The sequence below is a fragment of the Papio anubis genome, chromosome 6 (genome assembly GCF_008728515.1).
Source record: "Papio anubis isolate 15944 chromosome 6, Panubis1.0, whole genome shotgun sequence".
Classification (NCBI taxonomy): domain Eukaryota; kingdom Metazoa; phylum Chordata; class Mammalia; order Primates; family Cercopithecidae; genus Papio; species Papio anubis.
Genome location: NC_044981.1, coordinates 131,606,023 through 131,623,974, shown reverse-complemented (window position 1 = coordinate 131,623,974; position 17,952 = coordinate 131,606,023). Strand labels below are relative to the sequence as shown.

At 37.8% G+C, this 17,952-nt stretch overlaps 1 protein-coding gene across 4 annotated transcripts in view; it reads left to right on the top strand.

The window, feature by feature from the left end:
- The window catches only part of AKAP7 (A-kinase anchoring protein 7), a 148,998-nt gene that overhangs the window by 51,944 nt on the left and 79,102 nt on the right, over positions 1-17,952 (top strand). For 3 of the 4 annotated variants that reach the window (XM_017958324.3, XM_017958325.3, XM_009206082.4), the window contains exon 6: positions 16,451-16,563. In XM_017958324.3, the coding sequence (XP_017813813.2) occupies positions 16,451-16,563 (113 nt within the window). Of the gene's footprint in view, positions 1-16,450; positions 16,564-17,312; positions 17,473-17,952 lie in introns of all 4 variants that reach the window. The other variant, XM_009206084.4, reaches the window with a different exon arrangement.

The following is a 17,952-nucleotide window of genomic DNA, read 5'->3' as shown; positions in this document are numbered from 1 at the left end:
CATTCCATAGGTGGCCTTTTCATTCTATTATATCCTATGATACATGAAAATTTTAAATTTTTATGTAATCTAGTTTATCTATTTTTACTCTTGTTGCCTGTGCTTTGGTGTCACACTCAAGAAATCATTGCCAAATCTCATGTCTCGAACCTTTCCCTCTATGTTTTTCCTTAAGAGTCTTATAATTTTAACTCTTAATGTTTACATCTTTGATCCATTTCGAGTTAATTTTTGTATCGGGTGTAAGGTAAGGGACTAACTTCACTCTTTTGCATGTGGATATCCAGTTTTCCTAGCACCATTTGTTGAAAGACTGCTGATGTAGTTTAGATGTTATCCCTTCCCAAATTTCATGTTGAAATGTAGTCCCCAATGTTGGAGGTGGGGCCTTGTGGAAGGTAATTGGATTATCGTCCTCTTGGTACTGTCCTCATGCTAGTGAGTGAGTTCTTGTGAGATCTGGTCATTTAAAAGTGTGTGGGACCTTCCCCTCTCTGTCTTACTCCTGTTCCCACCACGTGAGATGCCCGGTCACCCTGTGCCTTCTGTCATGGATTGTAGCTTCCTGAGGCCTCTCCAGAAGGAGATGCTGGCATTATGCTTCCTGTACAGCCTGCAGAACTGTGAGCCAATTAAGTCTCTTTTCTTCTAATTACCCAGTCATAGGTATTTTTTTATAGCAATACAGAAATGGCTTAATACAACTGTCTTTTCTCATTGAATGGTCTTGGCACTGTTGTTGAAACCTTTTGACCACTGTCGTAGTCCTTTCCTGCCGTTACAACAAAATACCTGGACTGGGTAATTTATAAACAACAGAAATTCATTCATCACAGTTCTGGAAACTGGAAGTTCAAGATCAGGTCACCAGCAGATTTAGTGTCTGGAGAGGGCTCTCCGCTTCACAGATGACACCTTGTTGCTGCATCCTCACCTAGTGGAAGGGGAGAACGCTATATCCTCACATGGTGGAGGGGAAACAGGGACAAAGATAAAAGTGGTTTAGGACCCCTGAATCTCTTTTAAGGGCAGTAATCCCATTAATGAAGGCAGACCTCTTGTGACCTCATCGGCTCCCAAAGGCCCCACCTCTTAATACCATTACCTTGGGGATTAGGTCTCAACATAAGAATTTTGGAGGGACACAAACATTCAGACTATAGCAACCATATAAATGAGGGTTTATTTTTGAGCTTTCTATTCTGTTTCATTAGTCTATATATTTGTCTTTATGCATATATCACACTGTCTTGATTACTATAGATTTGTAATAACTTTTGAAATCAGAAGTGTAAAATCTCTGCCTTTGATCTTTATCAAGATCGTTTTGCTATTCAGAGATCCTTGAGGTTCAATATGAATTTTAGGATGGATTTTTAAAATTTCTGCAGAAAATACCATTGGGATTTTGATAGGGTTACATTAAATCATTAGATTGCTTTGAGCAGTATTGGCATTTTAACAATATGTAGTCCTTTGTTTCATTAAAACAGGCAGGATGTCTTTTCATTTATTTGTATTTTCTTTAATTTCTTTTAGCAATGTTTTGTAGTTTTCAGAATATGCATCTTTCACCTCCTTGGTTAAGTTTATTCCTAAGTATTTTATAATTTTTGTATTCCTAATTATTTTATAAATTTATTTATAATGTTGATGCAATTGTTTTCTTAATTTCCTTTCATATCATATCACTGACCTTTCATAGAGACTTATTTCAAGTGTCACTTTTAAAATAAAGGACTTTTCTTTTTCTCCAGAGTAGAAATGATCATTTTATTATCTTCTCCTCTAAATTTCTACTGTAGAAACTATAACAACTTAGCGTAATTGTTTAGAAATCTAACTTTCCCAACCAGAATTGAAAGCTCTTCGAAGGAATCTTTCATCTTTCTGTCCTCAACTCCTGCGACGTTATAGAGATTCAATAAATATATTTTAATAGATAAAGCAATGAAAAAAAAGTGTGATGCACACATAAAAGTCTAATTGAAAGAACATTTAACCTTAGGTAGTCTCTCTTCCCTCATTTACATTCGTGTCTAAATCTCTGCATGATAATTAAACCCAGTTCTGGTGTTCTAGAATCCCCTAAGGATGATGCACCAGCACTCTCCCTGGCAGTTCACTTGGATTTGCTGGTGGTTAGGATAAGAAGGTACCTGAGAGACAATTTATTATGGCCTCGTCACTTTTACTGTCAGGGTAAGTGATGTGTCCAGGAGCACAAGCTAAATTATGGGAGAACTGGGTTGGAGTTAGAAGGCTCAGTCTGGTTCTCTTTCTCAACTGCAGTGGAATGAGTAGAATTCCTCTGGCATCAAGATGTATTTTAAAGATGTGTTTTTAAGAATGACACTTAAAAATTCTACTTGTCAGTTTTACACAGTAATCAACTAGAAATCTCTATCTAAGATGAGGACTATAAAATTTTTAAATTGAAGTTGGTTTCAACATTATGTCAGCCTTTTTATTGAAACATGTAGTTCAAGTGACTTGCTAAGACTATCTGAAATGAAACTGTTTAAGCAGTATGTGGATACAGGAATGCTTTAAATGTTAATAGTAATACTATAGAAACAACAAAAACAGCTTTATGGCTTTTATTTCTTTAAAGTTTTAGGTGATGAGAAGTGATTCTAAAGTTTCATTGAGATTTTTCATATTATATGTGACACAGTTTCAGTGTAACTTACAATAGTAGTAGAAAGTATCTTATAATTGGAAAACATGGAAAACACTCATTGCTTGCTATTGTTTAATTACACATTAGGTTTTTTTTGTTGTTGTTGTTGTTGTTGTTGTTGTTGTTTTTTAAGACCGTGTCTCACTCTGTCACCCAGGCTGGAGTACAGTGGTGCCATCACAGCTCACTGCAGCCTTGACCTCCCAGGGCTTAGGTGATCCTCCCATTTCATCCTCCTGGGTAGCTGGGATTACAGGCATGTGCCATCACACCTAGCTGATTTTGTTTGTTTGTTTGTTTGTTTGTTTGTTTGTAGAGACAGGGTTTCACCATGTTGCCCAGGCTGGTCTCAAATTCCTGGGCTCAGGCAATTCTCCCTCCTTGGCCTCCCAGGGTACCGGGATTATAGGCATGAGCCACCTCACCTGGCCACAAATCAAAAATTGAACATGCTATTTTTGTTACATCCACATATTGAAATAATATATAGAGATACTTGACTTATGGTGCAGTTATATCCTAATAAACCTATTGTAACTTGAAAATTAATTGAATACATTTAACCTACCTGAAAATATAGTTTAGTCTAGCCTACCTTAAATGTGCCCACAACACTTAACATTAACCTACAGCTGGGCAAAATCATCTGGCAACACAACACACTGTAGAGTGTTGGTTGTTACCCTTGTGATCATGTGACTGAGTGGGAGCAGCTGGCTGCTGCTTTCCGGCATCGAGAGAGAATATCATACTGCATATTGCTATCCTGGGAAAAGACCAAAAATCAGAATTTCCAAGTAGAGTTTCTACTGAATGCATGTTGCTTTTGTGCAATTGTAAAATCAAAAAATCATAAATTGAAGCTTTGTAGTTTGAGATTATCTGTATAAGTTTAGTAATATATTGAACTTCATTCCTTTAGCATTCTAGACTATTCTTATTAATAAACTTCTTTGTGATTATTCTCAAATTGGAGATCATGTGATCATAAGCATCCTTAACAATATTAGAAAAAGGGAGAAAATAGCAAAAACTTGGAAAGAAGGGGGAAATATTTATCTTGCAAAAAGGGTATATAAGTAGAAACATGATTTTGTTAAAATTGATCTGTTACAGTTTACTTTGAGACAACTTTTAGCAACTTCTTTGCACTTTAAGATTATTATGTAAATTTATTGCTGCTACATATTTTAAAGAGTTCACCTAAAGAAAATCTCCTATATAAAAAAAAGTAAAGCCTAAAAAACAGATAAAGCTGTATTCGTTAGGGTTACAAATGCATTCTTTCTCTATTAAATTATTTATTTCAGTATTCTTTTATATAGCAAAGTGTCCTTGTATGTAAATATATTTTTAAGCAATTGTTCTTCAGACAATTTTCATCTTCAGTTATAAGTTATATTGTTTAGGAAGCACCCTTACCTGACTTTTTGAAGGATATCTGACGTATGTGCTTTGTGATTTTTGGTTTAGTGCTTGAAGGAATGACTGTGGTACTAGGAGGAAATAAGCAATCTTAATTATTCATAAGCTTCTCTTCCAGGACTTCCAACTTCTGTGTAAGTTGTTAATAGACGAAAAATGACATGTAGGTTTCACATTAGTAAAACCTTTTCTCATTCCAAATATGATATTGCTCTAACCATTACCTAATACTCTAAGCAATAGATGATACTACTGTTAGGAATATAAAATCAGTATTAAGAAGTACTTTTCAAAAAGAAGGCATTTTCTTTTTCCCCACTTCTGTGTACCTATAGACTATATTGAAAAAGCACATTAATAAAAATCAAAAGTTCTTCATGAAAAATATTATTTAAAACAGTATTGTGAATAAATATCATAAGAGACTTCAGACCCAGTGAATAATGAGAGCTGTTGGGTCAAAATCTGAGGTAACTGAAATCAGTAAATTGAAAAATGTTGGCTGGGTGCAGTGGCTCATGACTGTAATCCCAGCACTTTGGTTGGGAAGCTAAGGCGGGCAGATCACTTGAGGCCAGGAGTTCGAGATCAGACTGGCCAACATGACAAAATCCCCATATCTTCTAAAAATACAAAAATTAGCCAGACGTGGTGGTGCATGCCTATAATCCCAGCTACTCAGGTGGCTGAGACACGAGTATTGCTTGAACCTAGGAGGTGGTGGAGGTTGCAGTGAACTGAGATTGTACCACTGCAATACAGCCTGGGTGACGGAGCGAGATTCTGTCTTGAAAAAGAAAAAAAAAAGGAAAAAAAGAGAAAAATGTTGTTTTCTTTAGACTCAATTAAGATTGTTATAGCAAATAAGATAATAAATAAACATTAGGTAGTAAAGAACAGTACAAATGCCCACTATTTTAATTTTCTGTTAACAAAAGTCCATTTCTTATATCCATCAAATTTTTTGATAAATTCAAAAATTCAAATTTGACTTTTTGATGTTGATTGGGAAGTCCGTCTTTTTATTGTGCTGAAATCTGTCCCATGAGACTATAACCTCCCAGGAGACAAAAATAACTTAGAGTCTCTTGTATGCAGACTTCAGCAGTACTGTGCTTGGCACTTACAGGGAGTGCTCAGTAAGTAACTGAATAAATGAATTTGTGCTTCCACACCTTTATGCTATTTGTTTTCTGGGTTGATACAAACATGTTGCTAAACTGCTATTGGAAGCTCTTATATGGGATAATTCTTCAAATATTTGAAGACTTGGAAATTATGCTCTAAACAGTCAAATCTTAGGAACATAGTAAATTAGTCCATCATGACATATGTAAAACCGCAAGACATCGCTAATATCTGACTGTTTTTGACCCATAAAAGTGACAGTTTTGTATGATTCAGACTAATATTTCAACATGAGGTTCTTTTAAAACAGTTGTGAATATGCCCAAATAGGGCCAAAGTTGGGTTATGACAGGGTAGTTGAGCAAAGATAGGTTTTTGTAATTTATATGAACTCTAAGTCGATAAGTTAATTACAGTGATAAAGTGGTAATAGGAATACACTCTCACTGTTTCATAACATGCTTATGCTGGACTTGTCTTTCTTTTTTTGGCTACCCAGCATCTAAATTTTTTATACTCATCTCTCGTGTTAGTTACATTCTTTCATAGACTCCCTTGCTGCTAGGGAAGGAAAATATGATCTTGGTCTGACGCAGACTTTGAATCAGAAGCTAGCAACTTGAAGAAGAAAAGGACCATGTAGAATTCATCCTTGGGATAGGTGTGTCATCAGTGATAGCTACTACCAGTCCAAGGCCAGTGGGAGCATTTTTGGCCCTTTGTGTGCTGTCTGTGGTTTGGCACCTGATGCTCACTGGAAGAGGGGGTGTTGGTACTGGACCTGGGCTCCACCAGAACTTTGGGCATCTCCTATCTCCTTGGCTTCATGGCCTTTCAGCCTAGTCCTCTGGTCCTCGTGGTGTTCTTTTTTTTTTTTGAGACTGGGTCTTACTCTGTCACCTGGCTTAGCCTCCCAAGTAGCTGGGACTACAGGTACACCCCACCACACCTGGCTAATTGTTTGTATTTTTGGTAGAGATGGGGTTTCACCATGTTGTCTGGGCTGGTCTTGAACTCCTGAGCTCAGGCAGTTTACCCACCATGGCCTCCCAAAGTGCTGGGAGTATAGGATTGAGCCACCACACTCGGCCCTCCCGGTGTTCTTATATGAATTCTTTTCCTCCTCAACTCAGCCAAAGTTGCCATCTGTTGTTTGCAACTGAGAACCAGTGTTTTCTAGGCATTTTAATGGTCTATTGCTTAACCTTTTTTATTACCATAGAATAGAGACAAAAAGCTATTTGAGGGCAGTGACTACCAGCACAGGGTTTTTAGAATATGCCCCAAATTTATATACCATGATTGAAATGTCACATTTAGCACATTAATTAGTGTTCAGTAAAAAGTAAAATAATAAATTAAAAAAAGAAAGTAACAGTAAAAGTAAAATAACAGTAAGATTTTTCGAAGAAGTGGTGAGATACTGTTTTGAGTTATTCACTGAGTTTCTCTCCTTGTGTTTCTTGTATCCCTTGTTCTCTGCCTGCCCCCTCCTGGGCAGTGAGTGACACTCATGTTTCAGAAGAGTAGGAATACAGCAGCAAAAGTAGAGGAAAGGCGGGGTTTCAAAAACAAAGCATAATGATAGGTTTTTTCCTGTCCTGGTACTAGAAAAGATACTCTGGGTTGGGTGAAGAAGAGTTAGAGGCCAAGCAAGAGTGTGTGTTCTTGCCCAATCTGTCATCCCATGAGTGAAACAACAGAAATCCACATATGTCTGAAAGCAGGAGTGATCTCTGCTCCATCCCTGAGAAGCCTGCACACAGTCAGCAAAGCCAGAATTCCCTATGCTCCCAGAGTATATTGGAGGTGACAGAAGAGAAGATGGTTTCATGTGCCAGGTGGCCCCATGGTGTTCAGACCTGTTTGGACCCTTTCCACCTTGGTCTAGGACACTCAGCTGTTTCTGTGTGCTCAAGAGGAGCAGGAAGGCAGTAAAGAGCCTCAGGCAGCCCCTGTGAGTTCCGGCTTGCTCTGGTGTGGTATGGCAAGCTATAGGATGAAATCTTGTGTATTTGGGAGGGCACCAAAGTTGCAGAGAATCCTTATGTATGGGAATGAGGGGGAATCCAGTTGCAGAAATCAAGCATAGTGCATGTCTTAGGAAATGCCAAATAGTGACGCAAGTGCTGCCCACCTCTCTTCCCCCAATCTAAAACACTGTGACACTCCATTAGCTACCTTCTTCAACAAAGATACAGTCCCAGGGAGCACTAAGAATTTTCAAAAGGTCTAATTTTTTCCTCCAGGAAGAAATAGATATTCTAGTTGAAATATAGATGAGTAGCCAGGTGTGGTGACGTATGCATGCAGTCCCAGCTACTTGGAGGCTGAGGCAGGAGGATCACTTGAGCCCAGGAGTTGGAGACCAGCATTGGCAACACTGTGAGACCCCATCTTAAAAAACAAACAAATAGGCTGGGCGCGGTGGCTCACACCTGTAATCTCAACACTTTGGGAAGCTGAGGCAGATCGTGAGGTCAAGAGATCAAGACCATCCTGACCAACATGGTGAAACTCTGTCTTTACTAAAAATACAAAAATTAGCTGGGCGTGGTGGTGTGTGCCTGTAATCCTAGCTGCTCGGGAGGCTGAGGAAGAAGAATTGCTTCAACCCAGGAGGCGGAGGTTGCAGTGAGCCAAGATCACACCACTGCACTCCAGTCTGGCAACAGAGTGAGACTCTGTCTCAAAAAAACAAAACAAATTATAGATGACTAAATAAAGTTACCTTCACAGATAAGTTTCATTACCCTAAAACCTTTAAAATTGCCAATCATACTTAGAATAAAATCCAAAGATTTTAGCAGGTCCCTGCCTGCTTCTCTAAATGTATTTCCTGTCACTTCCCCATATCCCCACTCTGCCCTAGTCACCCTGTCTTTTATATTGTGTTTCAGATCTACTCAATATTCTTTCACCTTAGAAGTTGTTCTTCTGCTGCAAGTACTCTTCCCCTAGATACACACATGGTTCTCTTCTCAATTTCACTCAGGTGTCTGCTGAAATGCCATATATTCAGGGCTGGATTCCCAGACCACCTTATATAAAATGGGAACCTTATTTCTTCCACATAACTCTCTATGCTCTTACCTGCTTTTGTTTTCTTTATTTCACTTAACAGAACCTGACTTTCATTTATGTATTAGTTTGTGGCACCCAACAAATATGGAACGCACACAGGGCAGGATGTTTGTCTTGCACACTGCTGTATATTCAGCATCTAGAACAGTACCTGGTATATATTAGGCCCTCAATAAATATTTGCTGAATTAATGAACGATTAAACTTGTGTTTGTCGATTGGAATTCATGTACAATGTATGGTTCTTAAAGTAACTCACCACTTTTAGCGTTTGTTTGAAAATGTTTCATAGAAGGGAGAAAGAAGATTTCAGATTCTTTTTTAAAATTTTTGTGGGTACATAGTAGGTGTATATGTTTATGGGGTACATGAAATACTTTGGTACAGGCCTGCAGTGCATAATAATCACATCAAGGTAAACAGAATATCCATCCTCTCAAGCATTTATCCTTTGTGTTAAAAATAATCCCACAGTGTAAACTAGTATAATCACTATGGAGAACAGTATGGAGGTTCCTTAAAGAACTAAAAGTAGAACTACCATTTGATTCAGCAATCCCACTACCAGGTATGGACCCAAAGGAAAATAAGTCATATGAAAAAGACACTTGCACATGCATATTTATAGCAGCACAATTCACAATTGCAAAAATATGGAACCAGCCTAAATGCCTATCAACCAACGAATGGATAAAGAAAATGTGGTATATTGACACCATGGAATACTACTCAGCCATAAAAAGGAACAAAGCAATGGTATTTGCAACAGCCTGGATGGAGCTGAGACTATTATTCTAAGTGAAGTAACTCAGGAATGGAAAATCAAACATTTTATGTTCTCACTTATAAGTGGGAGCCAAGCTATGAGGAAGCAAAGGCGTAAGAATGATATAATGGACTTGGGGGGAGGGGTGCTAGGAGGGTGAGGGATAAAAGACTATCTATTGAGTACAGTGTGCATTGCTCAAGTGATGAGTGCACTAGAATCTAGGAAATCACCACTAAAGAACTTTTCCATGCAACCAAACACCACCTGTTCCCCCAAAACTAGTGAAATAAAAATAAAAAACCAATCCCATTATACCCTTGTAGTTATTTCAAAATGTGTAATTAAATTATTATTGACTATAGTCACCATTTTGTACTATCAAATACTAGGTCTTATTCTTTCTATTTTTTTTAGTGCCCATTAACCATCCCTACTTCTTTCATATCCCCCTACTACCCTTCCTAGATTCTGGTACCCATCTTTCTATGCTCTATCTCCATGAGTTAAATTGTTTTAATTTTTAGCTTCCACAAGTAAGTGAGAACATGTGAAGCTTGTCTTTCTTTGCCTGGCTTATTTCACTGAATATAATGACCTCCAGGACCACCTGTATTGTTGCAAATGACAGGGTCTCATTCTTTTTTATGGCTGAATAGCACCCCAGTATATATATGTACCACATTTTCTTTATCCATTCATCTGTTGATGGACAGACATTTAGGTTCCTTCTAAATGTTGGCTGTTGTGAACAGTGCTGCAACAAACATGGGAGTGCAGATATCTCTTTGATATGGTGATTTCCTTTCTTTTGAGTATATACCCAGCAGTGGGATTGCTGGATTGTATAGTACCTGTATTATTAGTGTTTTGGGGGACCTTCAAACTGTTCTCCATAGTGGTTGTACTAATTTACATTCCCACCAACAGCATACAAGAGTTCCCCTTTCTCCACTTCCTCGCCAGCATTTGTTATTGCCTGTCTTTTGGGTAAAAGCCATTTTAACTGAGGTGAGATGACATTTCATTGTAGTTTTGATATGCATTTCTCTTATGATCAGTGATGTTGAGCACCTTTTCATATGCCTGTGTGCCATTTGTGTGTCTTTTTTTGAGAAATGTCTATTCAGATCTTTGCTGATTTTTAAATTGAATTATTAGATTTTTTTCCTATATAGTTGTTTGAGCTCCTTATAATTCTGGTTATTAATCACTTGTCAGATGGGTAGTTTGCAAATTTTCTCTCCTTCTGTAGGTTGTCTCTTTGTTGATTGTTTCCTTTGCTATGCAGAAGCTTTTTTTTTTTTTTTTTTTTAATTTGGAAATAGTCTCACTGTGTTGCGCAGGCTGGAATGCAGCAGTGTGATCTCAGCTCACTGCAACCTCCGCCTCCCAGGCTCAAGTGATCCTTCTAGGTAGCTGGGACTACAGGTGCTCACCACCATGCCTGGCTAATTTTTATATCTTTTTGTAGAGACAGGGTCTAGCCATGTTGCCTAGGCTGGTCTCAAACTCCTGAGCTCAAGCAGTTTGCCCACCTTGGCCTCCCAAAGTGCTGGGATTACAGATGTGAGCCACCATGCCCAGCCAGAAGCTTTTAAGTTTGATGTGATGTCATTTATTTATTTTTGCTTCTGTTCCCTGTGCTTCTGAGGCATTACTCAAGAAATCTTTGCCCAGACCAATGTCCTGGAGAGTTTCTCCACTGTTTTCTTGTAGTAGTTTCATAGTTTGAGGTCTAGATTTAAGTCTTTAATCCATTTTGATTTGATTTTTGTATATGGTGAGAGACAGGTGTCTAGTTTCATTCTTCTACATGTGGATATCCAGTTTTCCCAGCACCATTTATTGAAGAAGCTGTCTTTTCCCCATTGTTTGCTCTTGGCACCTTTGTTGAAAATTAATTCACTGTAGATGTATGGATTTGTTTCTGGGTTCTCTATTCCGCTCCATTGATCTGTATGTCTGTCTGTATGCCAGTGCCATGCTGTTTGTTACTCTGTAGTATAATTTGAACTTAAGTAATACGATTCCTCCAGTTTTGTTCTCTTCTCTCAGGATAATTTTGGCTGTTCTGGGTCTTTTGTGGTTCCATGTGAATTTTAGGATTGTTTTTTCTATTTCTGTGAAGAATGTTGTTGGAATTTTGATAGGGATTGCATGGAATCTGTAGATTGCTTTGGGTAGTATGGACATTTTAACAACATTGATTCTTCCAATCCATGGACATGGAATATCTTTCCATTTTTTTGGTGCTGTCTTCAATTTATCCAATCAGTGTTTTATAGATTTCATTGTAGAAATTTTTGCTTCTTTGGTTAATTCCTAGGTGTTTAATTTTTTTTTTTTTTTGTGGCTATTGTAAATAGGATTACTTTTTGGATTTCTTTTTCAGATTGTTCACTATTGTCATATAGAAACGCTACTGATTTTTGTATGTTGATTTTGTATCCTGCAACTTTACTGAATTTTTTTCACCAGTTCTAGTAGTTTTTGGTGGAGTCTTTGGGTTTTTAAAAAATGTAAGATCATATCATCTGCAAACAAGGATAATTTGACTTCTTCTTTTTCAATTTGGATGCCCTTTATTTCTTTTGTCTGATTGCTCTAGCTAGGACTTCTATTATGTCGAATAACAGTGGTGAAAGTGGGTATCCTTGTCGTGTTCCAGATGTTAGAGGAAAGGCTTTCAGTTTTTCCTTATTCAGTATGATATTAGATGTGGATCTATTGTATATAGCTTTTATTATGTTGAAGTATGTTCCTTCTATACACAGTTTTTTGAGTTTTTAAATGAAGGGATGTTGAATTTTATCAGATGCTTTTTCAGAATCAATTGAAATGGTCATATGATTTTTGTCCTTCATTCTGTTGATATGATATATCACATTGATTTATTTGCATATATGGAATCATCCTTGCATCCCTGGAATAAATCTCATTTGGTCATGATAAATGATCTTTTAAATGTGTTGTTGAATTCAGTGATTTTTGCATCAATGTTTACCAGACATATTGGCCTGTAGTTTTCTTTATTTGATGTGTCTTTGTCTGGTTTTGATATTAGGGTAATACTGGCCTTGTAGAATGAGTTTGGAAGTATTCCCTCCTCCTCTATTTTTTGGAGTAGTTTGAGTAGGATTGGTATTAGTTCTATAAATGTTCGGTAGAATTCAGCAGTGAAGACATCAGGTCCCAAGCTTTCATTGCTGGGAGATGTTTTATTATGACGTTTATCTCATTTGTTATTGGTCTGTTCAGGTTTTGGATTTCTTCATGGTTCAGTCTTCATAGATTGTATGCGTCTAGGAATTTATTTGTGTCCTCTAGATTTTCCAATTTATTGGCATATAGTTGCTCATAGCAGCCACTAATGATCCTTTGAATTTCTGTGGTATCAGTTGTAATGTCTCATTTATCAGCTCTTATTTTATATATTTGGGTCTTCTATCTTTAGTCTGGATAAAGGTTTGTCAATTTTGCTTATCTTTTCAAAAAAACAGCTTTTCATTTTGTTGATTTTTTTTGTATTTTGTTTCAGTTTCATTTATTTCTGCTCTGATATTTATTATCTCTTCTAGTAATTTTGGGTTGGATTTGCTCTTGCTTTTTAGTTCTTATGTTAGGGTAAAAGATTGTTTTCCTTCAGCATCTTAAATATATCATGATATTCTCTCCTAGTCTATAACGTTTCCCCTGAAAAATCTGCCGCCAGACATATTGGAGCTCCAGTGTATGTTATTTGCTTCTTTTTTCTTGCTGCTTTTAGGATCCTTTCTTTATTCTTGACCTTTGGGCGTTTGATTATTAAATGCCTTTAGGTAGTCTTCTTTGAATTAAATCTGCGTGGTGTTCTGTAACCTTCTTGTACTTGAATATTGACGTCTTTCTCCAGGTTTGGGAAATTCTCTTATATTATCCCTTTGAATAAACTTTCTACCCCTGCCTCTTTCTCTACTTCTTTTTAAGGTCAATAACTCTGAGATTTGTCCCTTTGAGACTGTTTTCTAGGTCTTGTAGGTGGGCTTCATTATTTTATATTCTTTTTTCTTTTGTCTCCTCTGACTGTGTATTTTCAAACAGCCTGTCTTCAAGCTCACTAATTCTTTCTTCTGCCTGTTTGGCGCTGTTATTAAGAGATTCTAATGCATTCTTCAGCATGTCAGTTGCTTTTGTTTTTTTTTTTGAGACAGAGTCTCACTCTGTTGCCCAGGCTGGAGTGCAATGGTGCGATCTCAGCTCACTGCAACCTCTGCCTCCCAGGTTTAAGTGATTTTCCTCCCTCAGCCTCCTGAGTAACTGAGATTACAGACGTGCCACCATGCCCGGCTAATTTTTGCATTTTTAATAGAGACAGGGTTTCACCATGTTGGCCAGGCTGGTCTCGAACTCCTGACCTTAGGTGATCTGCCTGCCTCGGCCTCCCAAAGTGTTGGGATTACAGGCATGAGACATCGTGCTCAGCCTGCATTTTTCAACTCTAGAATTTCTGCTTGATTCTTTTTAATTATTTCAAAGAGTAATTGTTAAATTTATCTGATAAAATTCTGAGTTCTTCCTACGTTCCGGTCTTCTTGTCTTTAGAATTGGCTTAATAGTATTAGCCCTACTTGTTTTTGGATAAAAAGACCACATGAAAATTTATTTACCGTTGATCTTTGAAAAGTATGAATTTTTCACATACATACCAAATGATTCTATCCTCTTCTTTGTGCATTCTAGTTTGATGCTTGTGAAATCATAGCAATGTTATATTGTTAATGTATAGTGCATTTGTTATTGTGCTTATTTTATGTTTTAATTTTTTTATTCAAAAGTAATATATGCTCATTTTAACAATTCAATCCATATATATGTATTATATTTATAAATCTGGTCTCCTGTGCCTCTATTTAATCTCAACCCACATCCCAAGGTATTCTATACTATTTTTCCATGTTAGTGAAAACATATAGATAATCTATTTTCTTTACTTCTCTCTTTTATATTCCAGAGAATCATGTTATACATGTAATAACCATGTAAGTTCTCTCTTTTTGCTTAATGAATCATGGCCACTTCTCCTGTCCATGTGTGTAATTCTAATTAATTCCTTTTATTGTCTTCATGGTGGCCATATGGTAATTTATCAACCGTTTATTTATTGATGAAGGTTGTTTCCAGTTTGTGCGAATTCAGATAATGCTTTAATAAGTGTCTTTTCATAGAATTTCGTATACTGATGCTTTTATTTCTTTGTATTTTCCTAGAATTGGAATTGCTGGCTCAAAATGCTTGTTTAGCCTAAATTTTAATAGTTGCTACTCAGATTACTTTCCATTGTAGTTGTGGCAGTTTTCATTCTGCAACACCATTATTTATTCATTTATTTTCTCTAAAAACTCCTTTTCTTTCCCCCTTGTTCAGGAACTTCAGTTACAGACATATTAGACAACTTGAAGTTGCCCCACAGCTCACTGATATTCTATTCTCTGTTCTTTTTTCTTTATATTTTCTTTTTCTTAGTGTGTTTTATTTTGGGTTCTATTGCATTGTTTTCAAATTTACCAGTATTTTGCTCTGCCGTGTCTCACCTGTTATTTTCATCCAGTTAATTTTTCTCAGACATTGCAGTTTCCATCTCTATATAAATTTGATTTGGATTTGGATTTAATAGTTTCCGTGTCTCTGCTTGTTGGGGTGATCAGACCCAACACCAGGCTGTGGGGGCTACGAAGTCCAGCGGAGTGAAAGGAAAAGACAAGTTAAGAGAGAAAGTAGGACTGGGGGCCAATGCCAGTATGGAGGACGCGAAGGCCCCGAGTTCTAGGAACCCATGCTATTTATTGGTGATCAAACAAAGAAACAGGTGGTGAGGATGTGGGGGTTGAAAGGAAGCGGTGTATCAAGCAAATGAGTTACAGCTGTGATGGTTTAGCATTTTCTTTGAAACATATGACTACTTCAGATAATGGGAGTGCTAGAAGCAAGGAGCCAGCAAGTCTAGACATATTCCAAAGGCCACGAGGGGTTTTAGACCCTGGACCCCGGATATGTTCCAACACTCTTTTACATTATGTCAGACATGCAAGCCCTGCCTCAGCTTCTCTCCCAACACTCAGCTTTTCTCCCAACATCTACTTGACTTTTTGAACATAAGACATACAGTTACAATAACTATTTTGATGTCCTATCTACTAATTCTAACCTCGATGTCAGTTCTGAGTCACTTTTGATTAATTGATTTATCTTTTCAAAAATGAGGGCCATATTGACCAGTTAGTTTGCACACCTGGTAGTTTTTGATTAGATGCCAGGCATTGTGAAGTTTCTCTTGTTGGGTGCTGAATTGTTTTGTATTTCTATAAATATCCTTGGGCATTGTTCTGGTACACAAAATTAAGTTACCTGGAAATCAGTTTTTTGTTTGTTTGTTTGTTTGTTTTGGGTCTTGTTTCTAAGATTTCCTAGGTGGTACTAGAAGAGTACCAGTCCAGAGTTAATTATTCCCCACTACTGAGGCAAGACTGTTCTTTTTACCTGATGTCTCATGAATCTTGGGGTTTTCCAGACTGGCTAATGGAACAGACAGTATTCCTGGGCTCCGTCTGGGTTTCTCCTCCTCATACAAGGCCTTGGATATAAGCTGGGGCAATCAAAGGGCTCACCTTTTCTTGTTAGAGTACTGGACACTCTCCCCTCTAATCCTTTTGAATGTGTTTTTCCCAGCCTCAGGTAGTTTCCTTGCACACATGCACTGATCAGGACTCAGTCAGATATTCTAGGGGAATGCTTTGAAGAGCTCTGGAATTTTCTTGGTACAGGTCTCTCTTCTCAAGTATTCTGTCCCTTTCAGCTCCTTTCCCTCAACCCAGGGAATGGCTGGACTCTATGTGTTTCACCTCCTTACACAAGACCTTGGACATTCAAGGATATAAGCTGGAACAATCAAAGGGCTTGCCTTGTTTGTTTCCCATTGCTCAGGGCAGGTTTCTGCTACTTCATCTTGGAAGCAGAAGTTTTAGATATTAAGGGTTTCAGATAAGCTAGTCCTTTTTTATACTCAGGGAAACCACTGGAATGCTCAGTGAAAATCAGCACCGTGTCAGCCCAACAGTTGTTGTATTTGTTAGATATCCCTTTCAAATTATTGCTTTTGTGTGCTTTACCACAGGTGTGAAATCACTGGACATTTAACTGTCAAATTGTATTTGTTATACATATTGCAGATTTTTTCTTTCTTTTAAAGAAAATATCTGAAACAGGTGTATAAAGTAATCTTCACCGTAAAATAGTGATTGTTTGAACTGGTATTTTTTTTGCAATTAAAGACAACTGTGAAAAGACTGTAGTAGCATTTCTTTGTTTCTCTTTATTTTCTTCAGAGACTGCAAATAGGACATTTCAAGAAAAAGGCATCCTGGCAGGAGACAGCAGAAGTTTTAAGCCTCATTTGACCTTCATGAAGTTGTCAAAATCACCATGGCTCCGTAAGAATGTGAGTGCATGTTCTTATCGCAAGCCTGTTTTACCAGGCCACGCCAGCCATAAGCATGGTCTGGAGCACAAGTGACATTGCCGCGGTCTCACACTACTCTTGCTTCTGGGATTCCCAGTCAGGTTGGTTCCAATTCCCAGGGATGCTGAGGATGTTCCTGGCCTTCCAAGGAGGCTATTTCAGCTTTGCCTTCCTTTGCCATGATGGCTGTTCTTGCATTCTCTGGCCATCATTTATTTCTACCACTGTTGCCTCATCTGCTTCATTCCCTGAAGAGCCTCGAGGTGGTGCCAGAGTTCAGTTTTGCTGCTATCCTTGCTTGTGGTTATTTGCATCCTGTTGCTCTCAAAGCTTCCTCTGCTGGCCTGTGTACGCTGGTGCTGCTCACCGCAACTGGGTAAGCTTTTTTACCCCTCTTCCTGTCGCTCTTCAAGGTTTCCAAAAGACCATCTTTCAGCGGTTGCCTCAATTAAGGCCTTGGAACCAGGTGTATCGGGGACTGGGCATGAGGGTAACTGAGGGACCTCCTTTCCTGGAGGTACTTAAAAGTACTTCTCCCTAAGGATGGTCAACAGTGGCACAATCCAAGTGACAAGTCTTTTGACTTCCCCTGTCTCAGGGTGACTTACTGCCTTTATAGGCCACTCCTTCTTCCCTCAGAAGTCAGAGCAACTTTTGACTTCTGTCTAGGTTCATGAGCATTTCTCCTAAAATCCTAAGGCCACCCTTCATTTTGTTTCCTATTTCAGCCTAGGGGGTTCCTCATGCAAATTCAGACATCTGATGGCCTGCTCTCATATACCAGAGTTTTGGAGATGGGCATGCAGATTAATATCCGCTCCCTGCTCTCCATGACCCTTTGCTGCAGTTAAGACTGATTTGCAGCTCTAGCAATGAAGGCCATTAGTAGTAAGTAGAATTTTTTTTTTTCTAAATTTGTCACATTTTGTATTTAATGTCTCTGTCCTCAGAAAAGTCTTTTGGGTCCTTTAAATCATGGGTTTGGGTGACTCACCATCCTGTAGTTAGGAGTTTTCTACAGACTATTGCTGAAAATCTGAAAAAGATATTTTGCATGTTTTTTTGATTACATTGCCACAAATTTAGTAGTATCCATATTAGGTATCATTCCAGAGTATATGAGGTAAAAATAATTGGTGTAAATGATAGATTTTGAAATCTGGGATGATAACAATTTACAAAACTTGTAGACTGACAGTTTGATTCTTTACTGGTTATCTTTCTTGTTTTGCTTTCAAATGGATTGTCCTCTTCCAAGTGGTTTCAAACTTAATCACAGAATGACAATCAGTGGTGAAGGTAATATCTCCATTTCAAAATGTTTCTTTATCTTTATAATATTAACTTTGAAATGAGAGCACCCAAGGA